The 16,058-nt window shown below is 42.1% G+C and overlaps 1 protein-coding gene across 1 annotated transcript in view; it reads right to left on the minus strand.

The window, feature by feature from the left end:
- mccc1 (methylcrotonyl-CoA carboxylase subunit) overlaps positions 1-16,058 on the minus strand; it is an 81,743-nt gene that overhangs the window by 39,301 nt on the left and 26,384 nt on the right. Inside the window, exons 7-9 of the mRNA XM_043702345.2 lie at positions 10,985-11,106; positions 10,581-10,692; positions 4,771-4,852 (exon numbers count right to left, since the gene is read on the minus strand). Of these exons, the coding sequence (XP_043558280.1) occupies positions 4,771-4,852; positions 10,581-10,692; positions 10,985-11,106 (316 nt within the window). The remainder of the gene's footprint in view (positions 1-4,770; positions 4,853-10,580; positions 10,693-10,984; positions 11,107-16,058) is intronic.

A 16,058-nucleotide genomic window follows, 5' to 3' on the forward strand; every position in this document is an offset into this window, starting at 1 on the left:
CATGTTCATTGACTACATTCAGCCCCACCTCACCATCCCCCTTCAACCACTCCACTCTACCTAATTACGACATACTGACTGTTCACCATCCAGCACTGAATAAGGTCAACTTTTTTAAAAATTAAGTGCAGTCCTGCAAATGATTGGATAGACCACACTTGCCGAGCATTGTGTGCAGTTTTAGCCTCATGATCTGAGAAAGGAGATTTTAGCTATGGAGGGAGTGTAACAAAGGTTTACCAGACCGATTCTTTGAATGGCAAGACTGACATACGAAGAGAGAATAGATCGTTAGGACTATAGAAGAAGAAGAGGATAGGGGAATGTAGATGAAGTGGAAATAAGTGGGATTAGTGTAGAATGGCATCATGGTCAGTCCCACTCCCTTTCCAACATCATCCATCTTGACCTTCTCCATTGCCACAGCGAATCAGACCGCAAATTGGAAGAACAACACCTCAGCTTCTGTCTGGGCAGCCTACAGCCTGAAGGACTCAACATTGAGTTCTCCAATTTCAAATAACCTCCCTTCCCATCCCCCGACTCCCTTCCCAGCCTCCACCTCCATCCCCACTTCTCCTCAGAAACCGGATACATTCGTCCCATTGACGAACCACATCGGAGCCTCTACCTACCTTCGCCTATCCCATGTCACCACCCTGCACTCCCCCCTCCGTCACACCCTTTATCTGCAATCCCCTCTAAACCTACCCGCAATCCTGAAGAAGGATTACAACCAAAACTTCAAATTCACCACCTCCTGATGCTGCCTGGCTTGTTGTGTTCTTCCAGCCTCCTGCCCGTCTACTTTGGATTCCAGCATCTGCAGTTTTTTTTGTCTTTAATCATGGTCAGTGCAGATGTTTTTTAAAGTTCATTTGTGGGATGTTGGTGTCACTGGCTGGCCAGTGCTGTCTCTAGTTGCCCTTGAGAAGGTGACAATGAACTAGCTTCTTGAATAACTGCCTTCCATGTACTGGAGGTAGACCCATAATGCCCTTAGGGAATTAATTCCAGGATTTTGGTCCATTGGCAGTGAAGGAACAGTGAGATATTTTCAAGGCAGGGTGGTAAACTGGCTTGTATGAAAACCTGCAGGTGGTGGTGTTCCCATGCATCTGCGACCCTTCTCTTTCAAGATGGAAATAGTCCTGAGTTTGGAAGGTGTTGACCGAGGATCTTTGGCAAATATCTGCACTACATCTCACAGATACTACACGCTACTGCTACTGAGCATCGGTGGCGGTGAGGAGTGAATGCAGTGTCAATCAAGCGGTGTCAAGCTTCTTGAGTATTGTTGGACCTGCCCCCACCTAGACAAGTGAGGGTAATTCCATCACACATCCTGATTTGCATCTTGTAGGTGACTGACAGGCTTTGGAGAGTCAGGAGAGAAGTTACTCACTGCAGTATTCCTAGATGTGGTGGGCCAGGAGGTCTGCTCCTGTGTTTCACTGTTCTATGTTCTAATAATGAGAAGTCAGAAGCCACTGTATTCAAACCTGTTTTCTCCCTACCAGCTCCAACCATTTTGTTACAATCTTTGTACAGACCAATAACACAAACTTCAAGTTGCTTTTTAACAGTTTGTTTACTGTAACAAATTACAAAAAGTACTGTTGCCCAAATCTTTCTTTTTGTACGTAACTTATAATTTAAACCACAAATGTAGATTCCCATTTAACTTTTAGCATGACACAGTATCTCCCACTATGATTATATGTTACACTATCACTAACTGTCGCTCATTCTTCAGGAAGCACTGTAAAATTATTCTTAGCTCCTGATGGCTTTTTACTTTCTAAGTCAGGTAAATTCTCATCCTAGAGGTGACTTTCATTGTAAGGGTTACACTGTAGAATCCTTCCCTGTAGCCAATAACTCAGTTTCTCTCTCCTAAAAACATTTTGTGTTTTTATTCCATTATCAAAATGGTCTTAAATCTATTGGGATAATATTGCTGACTGTCCCAGCCTCAAGTTATCTACTGCTAACATTCTTATTCATGTTTCTGTTTCCTTCGAATTATTCTAATGCTCTTCTGGCTGTTCTCCCATATTCCACCCTCCATAAACTTGAGCTCATCTAAAACTATGCTAGCTGTAACCTAATCTCCTTGTGGCATAGTGGTAAAGGAACTGGACTGGTAATGACACAGGACTAGTAATATGATAGGAACTTCAATCTTCACCATAAAAGAGAACACTTCTCTAGTTAAACCTTATACACCATGAAGGCCAAGAACAACAGGAACCTTTCAGAAAGGTCTTGGGATTGATAACGGGTTAACTTCTTAGGATAATGAAAGTTGGGGCGGGGAGGGGTGGGAGGTAAGATGTAGGATGAAATAAATATATAAAGGTTGAAGTTAAAATTATCAGGGACAACCTGGCTATGATGAGATTAAGTTGGTATGATCAGCAAGTTTGTAGATGACACAAAGATTGATGGAGTAGCAGAAAGTATAAGGGACTGTCAGAGAATACAGGAGAATATAGATAGACTGGAGAGTTGGGCAGAAAAGTGGCAGATGGCTTTCAATCCAGACAAATGTGAGATGATGCATTTAGGCAAGTCTAATTCCAGAGCGAATTATACAATGAATGGAAGAGCCTTGGGAAAAGTTGATGGGCAGAGATCTGGGAGTACAGGTCCATTGTACCCTGAAGGTTGCTGCACAGGTGGATAGAGTGGTCAAGAAGGCATATGGTATGCTTGCCTTCATTGGACGGGGTATTGAGTATAAGAGCTGGCAAGTCATGTTAAAATTGTACAAGACATCGGTTTGGCTGCATTTAGAATACGGTGTACAATTCTGGTCGCCACATTACCAAAAGGATGTGGATGCTTTGGAGAGGGTGCAGAGAAGGTTTACGAGGAGGTTGCCTGGTATGGAAGGTGCTAGCTATGAAGAAAGGTTGAGTAGGTTAGGTTTATTTTCACTAGAAAAAAGGAGATTGAGGGGGACCTGATTGAGGTTTACACAATCATGAAGGGTATAGACAGGGTGGATAGAGACAAGCTTTTTCCCAGGGCGAAGGATTCAATAACGAGAGGTCATGCTTTCAAGGTGAGAGGTGGAACGTTTAAGGGGGAATACACGTGGCAAGTACTTCACACAGAGGGTGGTGGGCGTTTGGAACGCGTTGCCAGCAGAGGTGGTAGAGGCAGGCACGGTAGATTCATTTAAGATGCGTCTGGACAGATGAATGAGTAGGTGGGGAGCAAAGGGATATAAATGCTTAGGAATTGACCGACAGGTTTAGACAGTACATTTGGATCGGCTCAGGCTTGTAGGGCCTATTCCTGGGCTATAAATTTTCTTTGTTCTTTGTTCTAAACCTGGATGAGATATGAACTTGGGACTAGAGTATACACTTGTTTCTTATGAGATTGAAATAAGATTGGAATTCGGATAATGAGATGGCTACATGACCATGTGATATAAAGGTAGTGAATGTTTTGGTATTCAGTTATTCTTGCAAGTCTCAAAAATACTCTCCCTGTGTTCACTTGGATAATAAATGACCATAAACTTGTTCTCAGACTCTTGAAGCCAACTATTGGAAGTTAGCATAATAAGGTGACCATGAAACTACTATCATAAAATCACATCTGGTTCATTAACGTCTCAAGGAAAAGTAAGATATCTGTTGTCTCTGAAGAAGGGTCACTGGACCCAAAACAGTAACTTTGCTGTCTCTCCACAGAGGCAGAAGTGGGTACTGCAGATGCTGGAGATTAGAGTGGTGCTGGAAAAACACAGCAGGTCAGGCAGCATCCAAGGAGCAGAAAAATCATTTCGGGCAAAAATGCTTCATCAGAAATGAGGCCTGCTGTGCTTTTCCAACACCACTCTAATCTTGACTCTCCACAGATGCTGCAGAACCTGCTGGTTTTTAAAGAAATTTCTGGCTTTGATTCTGATTTCCAGTATCCACAGTTCTTTGGCTTTTCTTTATTTACCCAGTTTATTTAGCCTTATGTGACTCCAGAACCACAACAATGTAGTAGACTTTTAAATGCTTCCTAAGTCAACTGGGGACTGGCAACAAATGCTGGCCTTGCCAAAAATGCTCACATCCCAAAAGAAATTAAAACAAAGATCACATCACATGTTACTCATCCCTGCACTAGCTGATCTTCTGGGATGGTAGTACCTTGATTTCAAAAAATATTCTTGTTTTCAAATTTCCCCATGATTTGGTTCCTCTCCGTCTCCGGAATCACCTATGGCTCGACAAATCTCCCAGATAACACTTTTCCAGATCTGGCGACTTGCACACCTCCTATTTTAATTTCTCCACCATTGGTGTCCTTGCTTTCTGTTGAATAGTCCCCACTGTTTTGGAATTCTCCCCATAAACATCTCTATCCCTTTGTCCTCCTTTAAACATACCTCTTTGACCACGTTTTTAGGCATCTGCTCTAATACTTATTTGTGTGGCTCAGTGTCAATTTTTGTTTGGAAACAGTCCTGTTTTATTACATTTAAATTGCTACATAAATGCAAGTACTTGTTGTTGTCCTGTTCCTTTCTGCTCACCTCTTATTTGCATTCTGCTCCTATAAACAGAAAAACATTAAATTAAAAGTTGCCACCAAATTACTTCAACCTTTTGCCTTTGAACAGCTTGACAGAATGGCATCAGCTATGCTTGGAGAAAAATCCTCATACATCTTTTTAGCCCCGATAGGCCACTGATTTTAAAAAGTCTAGAGTCCACAATAAGGATCTGATTCTATTATTTGTATTGAATGTTTACTTACCAGCTCCTACATAATTGACAGCTTTCGCAGCTTGGACAGCAGCTTCACCAAGTCTTCTCCTCACCTCAGGACTAATTCCAGGCTACAATCAAAGTCCAAGAAAAAATATTTAGATTTTATATGCACATGACGCTTGAAGAACAGATTTAAGTTTCAGTTCGAAAAGTGTATCTACAGTATCACTGCGCTTATGGTATTGGACAAGTAGTTCAGAGTCTGAAGGTAATAATCATGACAGCAAGCTAAAATTGCACCACAGCAGTTTGAATTCAGTTTTAAAAAGCTGCTCTCAATAGAAGCTGCAAACACCCACAAGTTCACTAATAACTTTTAAGGTTTGGCTTGTCAGTCACTCAGGTCACTGTGAGCTGACATTTGAAGTGCTGAACAAGTCACTAAGTTGCATCAAACTACTGAGCAATTTGAGAAGGCTGTCTATGACCTGTGCAAATTTGGATGGACAACAAAGGCTGACCTTTCCAGCTTGCCAACATTAAGTAAATTTAACAGAATCTTTATGAAACAGTATGTTGAAGTATAGTAACATATGAACCTCAGTAAGGTCCCAATAAAGTCAAAATTTTTTTTTTGTTTTGTTCACGAGATGTGGTGTTACTAGTCATGCCAGAATTTATTGTCCATCCAGAATTGCCCTGGAGAAAGTGATGGTGAGCCACCTTCTTTAACCGCAGAAGTCCTTGGAGTGCAGGTACACTCCACAGTGAATCAAATTCCTAGTTTTCATCTCATGACTACAAAAACAAGAGAGTAGTGATATAATTCCAAGTCAAATAGTATGCGACTTCCAGGGGAATTTGCAAGTGGCGATGTTCTCTTGTATCTGCCTTCCTTGTCCTTCCTAGTGATCAAAATCACGGTTGAAGGAGTCTAGATGAGTTGCTGCAGCACATCCTGTAATGATACACGCTACCGTCACTGTATATCGAATGTGAAGGAAGCGAATGTTAGAGTGACCACTGCACAGTCCTTGTGGAGACCAAGTCCCGCCTTCAAATCGAGAATACATCACTTTACGTGGCACTATCACCATACTAAATGCAAACAGATTTTGAACAGATTTAGCCACTCAAGACGGAACACCCATAAGGCTCTGTGGACCATTAGGAGCAGCAGAACCATACTCCAATGTCATCCATGATATCCCCTTTACCACCAAGCCAAGAATGAACATTGGTTCAATGCAGATTGCAGGATCAGCATGAGGCATACCTTAAAAAATGAAATATCAATCTGGGGAAGCTACAACACAGGACTATCTGCGTGCCAAACAGCAAATGCAGCAAGTGATGGAGAGAGCTAAGCAATCCCACAATCAACAGATCAGATCTAAACTCTGCAGTGTCCTGCCAAGTTCACTTGTAGATGGCGGAACAATTAAATAATTTACTGGTGGGAGAGACTCCGCAAATGTCCTCATCCTCAATGATAGTGACCTCAGCACATCAGTGCAAAAGATAATGCTGAAACATTCGTAATAATCTGAGTTGATGATCCATCCCAGCTTCCTCTAGAGACCCCCAATCTTACAAATGCCAGTCTTCAGCAAATTCAATTCACATTACTTGGTATCATGAAATGATCAGAAGCACTGATTACTGCATAGGCTTTGGGGCCTGACAACGGTACTGAAGACTTATGCTTCAGAACGAGCCACACCTCGAGCTAAACTGTTCCTGTACAGCTACAACACTGACACCTGAGAAAATGTTTCCCTGTATGGACAGTGTATACAATAAAAGGATACCAATTTAAGGCTGAGATGAGGGAGAATTTCTCCCCTCAAAGGGTTAAGAGTCTTTGGAACTCTGCGCCATAGAGAACAGTGGGGGCACAGTACGTGTGTATATTTCATAGGGAACCAACGATTATGGAGAAAGGGCAGGAGAGTGGCTGTGAGGAATGTCAGATTAGCCATGATCTTATTGAATGACAGAGAAGGCCCAAGGGGCTGAATGGCCTATACTTTCTCCAATTTCTTGTAGACTTAGCCACCAGACAATGTAGAAAACTGCCTAGGTACGTCCTGTACACAAAAAGCAGGACAAATCCAACCTGGCCAACTACCATCCATCAGTCTGCTCTTAATCATCAGTAAAGTGACAGAAGGTGTCATCAATAGTACTATTAAGCAGTACTATCAATACACCTGCTCAGCAATAGCCTACACACAGTTTAGGTTCTACCAGGGGTTTTCAGCTCCTGAGCTCATTATTTTCTTGATTCAAGCAAGGACAAAATAGCTGCACTTCATATCAAGGTCACATTTGACTAGCAAAACTGGAGTCAATGGGAATCAAGGGGAAAACTCTCTGTTGTTTGGCACATAGGATAATGGTTGTGGTCATTAGAGGTCAATCACCTCAGCTTGAGAACATCTCTGCAGAAAGACTTTAAGGTAGTGTCCTCGGCCCAACCATCTTCAGCTGCTTCATCAAAATCTTTCCCTCCATAATAAAGGTCAAAAGTGGAGCTATTTACTGATGACTCCACAACATCCAACACCACTTGCGACTCCTCAGATACTGAGGCACCCTATGTCTAAATGCAACAAGACTTGGACAATATCTAGGCTGGGCTGAAGTGGCAAGTAACATCCATGCCATATAAATACCATGTAATGACCATCTCCGATAAGAGAAATATAATCAGCACACTTGGACATCCAATACATTACCATCACTGAAACCCCAACTACCAACACCTTGAGGATTACCATTGACTAAAAACTGCACTGGACTAGCCATATAAATACTGTGGCTCCAAGGGCAAATCAAAGGCTAAGAATACCGCAGCAAGTATCTCACTCCTGACTCCCTAAAATCTGTCCATCATCAACAAGAAACAAGTCAGGAGTGTGATGAAATACTCCTCACTTGCCTGAATGAGTGCAGCTCCAACGGCCCTCAAGAAGCTTGACATCATTCAAGTCAAAACAGCCCATTTGATTGACACCACATCTACAAGTATCCACTCTCTCCATTACAGACACTGAACAGAAGCAATCTGTACCATCTTACAGATGCACTGCAGAAATTTGCCAATATCCTTAGACAGCATCTTCTAAATCCATGACCACTTCCATCTGGAAGAACTAGAGCAGCTATTGCACGAGAACACCATCATCTGCAAGTTTCCTTCCAAGTCACTTCCCATCTTGACTTGGAAATGCATCACCATTCCTTCACTGTCGCAGGGTCAAAATTCTGGAATTTCCTCTGATTACATTGTGGGTCAAACTACAACACACGAACTGTAGTGGTTCAAGAAAGCAACTCATCACCACTTTCTCAAGGGCATCTAGAAATGGGCAATAAATGCTGGTCCAACCTGTGATGTAAATGTTACAAGAGTGAATAAAAAAAGCTGATAGGACTCCCTTGGTGCAATATTATTGTGTCAACCTCTGAGCCAAGAGGTTTAAATCCCAGCTGCTCCAGGGTTGGGTTATAATGTATATATAAACTGGCTAATTAAAATACCTACCCTGAGGAAATCCTGCATTGATATGCTTGGGTTCAAGATATTCACCTCCAACAACTACAACCACCTTTATTTGTGCCAGTGTTCTCCCAGTTCCCATTGAATCCAGTTTACTCAGGTTAGCTCGATGCCATATACATGTAATTACTTCCTTGGTATCAAGGGCAGTCACCCTCACTTCATTAATTATTTTCATGCATAACTTGCAAACAAATACAAATTACAGAGCTATTCTTTTCAAACTTAATAAATTATTTCTGAGGATTTGGTTCATTTGACAGTTTAAATGTTCTTCTCTGTTCTAGTTTTTCCACAACACATACCTGCAGATGGAGGAGAGCTGACTGGTAACGAATCCTGAGCCTCCATTAAGATCATCCTTTAACTGTTGGCTGAGAGGTATATCTGAGTGAATCAAGGTGATCATAACTTTCTTCTCTCTTTCTTTTTCCATTGGGCAAGCAATTGGTTCCCCCTAGTCACTAATTGCATGGATGACTTCTAGCAAACTTCGACCTGCTTTTCTTCATACCCCAGCCACTTTTTTTCATGTTGTAGGTTTTGCTTGCTGAGCTGGAAGGTCCATTTTCAGATGTTTTGTCACCATACTAGGTAACATCTTCAGTGAACCTCTGAATGAAGCACTGGTGGTGCAGTCTTTCTATTTATACGCTTGGATTTCCTCGGGTTGGTGACATCATTTCCTGTGGCGATGTCATTTCCTACGGTGATGTAATTTCCTGTGCTTTTTCTCAGGCGGTGGTAAATGAGCGAGGGACATGTCCCACTCTCACTAGTATCCTTATATACAGACGAGGAAGGACATGACTTCGACTGGGACAACACATCCATCCTAGGACAAGCCAAACAGAGACATGCACGAGAATTCCTAGAAGTATGGCATTCCAAGCGGAACTCCATCAACAAACTCATTGACTTGGATCCCATTTATCACCATGAGAAAACGAACAGACAATGACATAACCAACCCAAGGAAACTCAAACATATAAATAGAAAGTGGGCTACACCACCAGTGATTCATCCAGAGACTCACTGAAGATGTTACCTAGTATGGTGATGAAACGTCTGAAAACAAACCTTCCAGCTCAGTGAGTAAACCTACATACAGAACCTCAACCTGAGCTACAAATCTTCTCAAAATCCACAAACTCTTTTTCATAAATGAGTATTATATAGAAATTATTCAAAAACTCTCTGATGTACCCTTAACCAAAGAAAAATAAAAATGGTTCAGAATTCTCCACACTGAATTCCAGCAGTGATTGCATCTACAGAGGAAACTTGATTATCTGGCATTCTATTATCTGATTATCAGATTATCTGGCAAGATCGCAAAACATGTTATCCAGAATTCGATTAACTGAACAAAATACTCCCCGTCCGTGTCCTTCGGATAATCGAGGATCCTCTGTATCTGATTTGATTTTAGATACAATCGAATATATTCAAATGAGTAGATTGGACATGTAACTGCATCATGTATGGAATGTTATTTATAAAACCACATTACATAGAATACAATAGTAATCCATTATTAGGGTCTTAGCTACACACTAAAGAAACTTACTGGCTTTGGTAGAATTAGTAAATAAGTGTTTAGTCAGCGCATTTAATGTACCATCTATGTGTAACCCACTTTAAATACTTAAAAACAATATAAAAATTATTCTAAACCATTTAAGCATTTTGCCAGGTATGTTAGTTTCTTTCTCTATATATATCTCTCTTTTAAAAGCTTTTAATCTGACAATTCATGTCCATTCAGTAAAAAATATTACATTTTAGAACCTCTACTGAACCTTAAAAATGGATATGATTCACTGAAATTCCGACTTATGATTATTTCTCTGTGGTGGTATGGGTAGTTTCGAGTTTGGGTCAAGCTTTGAGTGCAAAAGCTTATGAAGGTAACACTTCAGATGGTGAATGCTGACACGGGGGACATAGCTTTAAATTGAGGGGTGATAGATTTAGGATAGATATTTGGGGTAGTTTCTTCACTCAGAGAGTAGTAGGGGTGTGGAACGGACTGCCTGCAACAGTAATAGACTCGCCAATGTTAAGGGCATTTAAATGGGCATTGGACATACATATGGATAATAATGGAACAGTGTGGGCTAGATGGGCATCAGATTATTTTCACAGGTCAGTGCAACATCAAGGGCTGAAGGGCCTGTACTGCGCTGTAATGTTCTATGTAATCTGCACATAAAATTTTGCAATCTTTTACGCTGACTTCCAAATATGCTTTTTTTAAAATTGACACAGTACAATCTAATAGATTTACCCCAGGTGCTTCTTCAATAATTTTTTGATGTCTTCTTTGTACACTGCAGTCTCTTTCAAACAAATAGACAGCATTGCCGTACTGGTCTCCGAACACTTGTACTTCTACATGCCTAAAACAAAAACCAAATCCATTAATCCACTGGAACAGGAAATATGCTGCATTGGCAAATATATCTCATTGTTCTCTTCCCCATGTCATATCATTTACTAGTAGTTGTGATAATTGCACTTAAATTGGATTTAATTCAGTACCATTAATTGGGGAATAGTAATAAGTGGCATACAAGTAATATTTCAAATAATATGCTTCCAGATTTCTGCATAATTTGTGCCATCTAGAATGATAAAAATCAACTCGAGAAGGATTTTAAAAAGTGAAATTTCAGAACAGGAGCTCCATACCTTGGGTTGTCAACAAACTTTTCTATCAGCATAACATCATCATCAAAGGACTTCCTTGCTTCTCTACGTGCAGATTCCAACTGTTCGATGAAATCAGCCTCTGTTTGAGCAATACGCATACCCTAAACACAAACATAGAACAAATTCATTCAAAATGTGAATGTGTATGAACCTTATGGTTTACCCTGTTGTCCTTTATCTCATCTCGCTGGCCTTAAAATTGTAGCCAGGCACTTAATGGCCATTAATTAGCCACTAAAGGGCCTCAACTGGCATGTGAGTTGATGGGTAGCTCTACGTCTCTCCTGCCTCTTGTAAAATTTCAGCCAGCTATAGACATGTAAAGGCATGGGAATTTTAAGAGTCTCCTTGCCTGCGTAACTACTGGCTGGGGACTGTTAACATTCTGCTCAATGTTCTGTTATCCTGCGGTTGCAGTTTAACTCAAAGCAGTGCTCCAGACTAATCACCTGCCCCATTTACAGTTATTCAAGACAGATTATTTGTAATATTCCTAACTTTTCCTGATAACTCACCCATTCCATACTACATAACAGTATTTCACTGCAATTTTCTCAGAACTTGGATGTTTCTTCTGTTCCTTAATGATAAAATTTAACATAAGTTTAATGTGACTAACTTAAACTATTATTTTTAAATGGAGCAATCTATCTTGGAATCCCATTTAATGATGTTCAGCAACTGAACTGTTAAAAGCACTGAAGCTACTATTATTTCCAAATTGTTTTCAGTTAACACCATTCATTACGTCCTTCACATTTACCTGAAGGTGTGATGCTTTATATTTAATTTGCCATGATTCTATCCACATTCCTCTCTAAATCTTGGTGCAGAGCAAGTCAATCTTGGAATTTTATCCAACACAAGCAATAAGAGGAAGAAGCAAATTACCACAGAAGGTGGAATCTGTACTGAAATCAAAAATATGCTGGAAATCACAGCAGGTTAGACAGTATCCATGGAGAATGAGCAAGCTAACATTGAGTCTAGATAACCCCAGACTGTCCGCTTCTATCTCCTTCCCAAAATCCACATCCTGGTAGACCCATCATATCAGCCTGTTCCTGCCCCACCAAGTTCATTTCCTCCTACCTCTCTCCATCCTCTCACCCTTGTCCAGACCCTCCCGTCCAGCTTTGTGTTATACGAAAGAGCAGGTGAAAAGTGAATGTTGCTGACCACTTGCACATAAAATTTGCCATTTCACCCATGCATGAATATATAAGATGAGAATGTAATTACACGAGTGAAAACTACTCTAATCAAAAAAAAAAGACCGTGTGGAGGGTAGGTAAGGAAAGGATTTTTTTTTTCATTTATATCATCTTTCTTGGCAATTTTGAGCAGAGGGGATGGAGGGTAGGGCAGATGCATACTCCTCTTGCAGAATGTGGGAGGTAAAGGTCACCACTGGTGTCCCTGCTGACTTCGCCTGCGAGAAGTGCATCCAACTCCAGCCCCTCACAGGGAACTGGAGCTGGAGCTGAATGAACTTTGGATCATTTGGGAGGCTGAGGGGGTGATAGAGAGGAGTTATAGAGAGGCAGTCACACATAAGTTACAGGATAAAGATAGCTGGGTGACCGTCAGGAGAGGGAAAGGGAATAGGCAGACAGTGCAGGGACCCCCTGTGGCCATTCCCCTCAATAATTTGTATACCGTTTTGGATACTGTTGGCGGTGTGGGGACCAACCAGAGAAAAGCCACAGTAGCCAAGTTTCTGGCACTGAGCCTGGCTCTGTGGCTCAGAAGGGAAGTGGGGAAGAATAGGAGAGGCGAGAGTTATAGGAAATTCTGTCGTCACGAATGAGACTCCCAAGTGATATGTTGTCTCCTGAGTGTCAGGGTCAGGGATGTATCGGATCGAGTCTACAGGATTCTGCCCTGAAGCTCTTCAACCATGTCCTGAAACAAACTCGCTACTACAGCCACATTTGCTTCCTCAGTGCCTGCCTCCATAACCAACTCATCCCACACGGACTCCGCACCACCTTTAAACCAGCAGAGTTCGGATCCGAACAGGACAAACAGTACAGACCAAAGATTCAAAAAATATATATTCAACAGTTTCCTCATTTCCCCTTCCCCCACCTCACCCCAGTTCCAAACTTCCAGCTCAGCACTGTCCCCATGACTTATCCTACCTGCCTATCTTCTTTTCCACCTATCCACTCACCCCTCCCCACCGACCTATCACCTTCATCCCCTCCCCCACTCACCTATTGTACTCTATGCTACTTTCTCCCCACCCCCACCCTCTTCTCACTTATCTCTCACCCTTCAGGCTCTTGGCCTGTATTCCTGATGAAGGGTTTTTGCCCAAAACGTCGATTTTACTGCTCCTCGGAAGCTGCCTGAACTGCTGTGCTTTTCCAGCACCACTCTAATCTAGACTCTGGTTTCCAGCATCTGCAGTCACTGTTTTTATCTAGGATTCTTCAGGGAGAAGGTGAACAGCCAGAGTCGTGATACACATCGGTATCAATGACATAGGTAGGGAAAGGGAGGAGGACCTGAAAAGAGAATATAGGGAGTTAGAAGGCAGGACAAGCAGAGTAATAATCTCTGGATTGCTACCGGTGCCATGTGTTAGTGAGGCTAGGAATCGAGAGCGAGTACAGATGAGCACGTGGCTGCAGGGCTGTTGCAGGAGGGAGGACTTCAAATATGTGGATCATTGGGATACTTTCTGGGGAAGGTGAGACCTGTACAAGAAGGATGGATTGTACCTGAATTGGAGGGGCACCAATATCCTGGGTGGGTGGCTTACTAAAGCTCTTTGAGAGGGTTTAAACTAGATTGGCAGGGTTTGGGATCCGGATCTACTGATCAGATGATGGAGTAGACCATAAGACATAGGAGTGAAAGGAAGACCTTTTGGCCCATCAAGTCCACTCTGCCATTTAATCATGGCTGATGGATATGTCAACTCCACTTACCCGCACTCTCCACATAGCCCTTTAGTCCTTGTGAGATCAAGAATTTATCAATCTCTGCCTTGATGACATTTAACATCCTGGCTTCCATTGCGCTCCGTGGCAATGAATTCCACAGGCCCGCCACTCTCTGACTGAAGAAATGTCTCCTCATTTCCATTCTAAATTGACCCCCTCTAATTCTCAGGCTGTGCCCACGAGTCCTAGTCTCCCTGCCTAATGGAAACAACTTCCCCACGTCCACCCTTTCTAAGCCATGCATTATCTTCTAAGTTTCTACTAGATCTCCCCTCAATCTTCTAAATTCTAATGCATACAATCCCAGAATCCTCAGCCATTCATCGTGTGTTAGGCCTACCATTCCAGGGATCATACGTGTGAATCTTCGCTAGACACGTTACAGTGCCAGTATGTCCTTCCTGAGGTGTGGGTCCCAACATTGGACACAGTATTCTAAACGGGACCTAACTAGAGCTTTATAAAATTTCAGAAGCACATCGCTGCTTTTATATTCCAACCCTCTTGAGATAAATGACAACATTACATTCGCTTTCTTAATCACGGAATCACAGAGTAGATAGTGAAGAGCCAGATACAGCATGCAGAGTCTGTGAGGAGTGATTGGCACTTGATAGGGCAAAGGTGCAGTCAGTATGATGGGTTGAAGTGTGTCAATTTTAATGCAACAAGTATCAGGAATAAGGGTGACAAACTTAGAGCAAGGATCGGTACATGGAACTATGATATTGTGGCCATTACGGAGACTTGGATATCACAGTGACAGGATTGGTTGTTAGATGTTCCAGTGTTTTGATGTTTCAAAGGAACGCGGGTTGGAGGTAAAAGAGGTGGAAGAGTGGCATTGCTAATCAGGGATAGTATCACAGCTGTAGAAAGGTCGTCGAGGAGGGTTTGTCTACTGAATCAGTATGGGTGGAAGTCAGAAACAGAAAAGGAGCAGTCACTTTATTGGGAGTTTTCTACAGACCATCCAATAGAAACAGAGACAGGGAGGAGCAGATTCCTCCCACAATCCAAAAGTGTGCAGGCCAGGTGAATTGGCCATGCTAAATTGCCCATATTGTTAGGTGCAATAGTTAGGCCCAAGTGTGGGTAGTGGAATGAGTCTGGGTGGGTTACACTTCAGAAGATCGGTGTGTACTTGTTGGGCCAAAAGGCCTCTTTCCATACTGTAGGGAATCTAATCTAATCTAATTTTGGAAAGGTGCAGAAGTAACAAGGTTGTTGTCATGGGTGACTTTAACTTCCCTAATATTGATTGGAATCTCCTTAGTTCAAATGGTTTGGATGGAGCAGTGTTTGTCAGGTATGTCCAGGAAGGGTTACCAACTCAATACATAGATAGGCCGATGATAGAGAAAGCTATATTGGATTTGGTGTTTGGCAACGAACCAGGCCAGGCATTAGATATCTTGGTGGGAGAGCATTTCGGTGATAGTGATCACAATACCCTGACATTTAGTATACTCAGGGAGAGGGATAGAAGCACACGGTATAGGGAAGTATTTGAGTGACGGAAGGGGAATTACAATGCTATTAGGCAGGAACTGGGCCACCTAAATTAGGAACAGATGCTCTCAGGAAAATGCACGACAGAACCGTGGAGTTGTTTAGGAAGCACTTGCTGATACCGCTGGATAGGATTGTCCCACTGAGGCAAGGAAGGGATGGTAGGTTGAAAGAATCTTGGGTGACAAGGGATGTGGAACATCTAGCAAAGAGGAGGAAGGAAACTTACTTAAGATTGAGGAGGCAAGGATCAGACAGGGCTCAAGAGAGTTACAAGGCAGCCAGGAAGGAACTGAAGAATGGACTTAGGAGAGCTAGAAAGGGGCAAGAAAAAAGTTTTAGCAGGTAGGATTAAGGAAAACCCTAAGCCATTCTACACTTATGTGATGAACAAGAGGATGGCTAGAGTGAGGGTAAGACCAATCAGGGATAGTGGAGGGAAATTGCACCTGGAGTAAGAGAAGGTAGGGGAGGTCCTTAATGAATACTTTGCTTCAGTATTCACTACTGAGAGGGACCTTGACGTTTCTGAGTACAGTGCGAAACAGACTGATATGCTTGAACAGGTTGATGTTAAGAAGGAGCAT

Source organism: Chiloscyllium plagiosum, unplaced genomic scaffold (genome assembly GCF_037043375.1).
Source record: "Chiloscyllium plagiosum isolate Xiang-an unplaced genomic scaffold, Cpla_swu_hap1 HiC_scaffold_13, whole genome shotgun sequence".
NCBI classification, from domain to species: Eukaryota; Metazoa; Chordata; class Chondrichthyes; order Orectolobiformes; family Hemiscylliidae; genus Chiloscyllium; species Chiloscyllium plagiosum.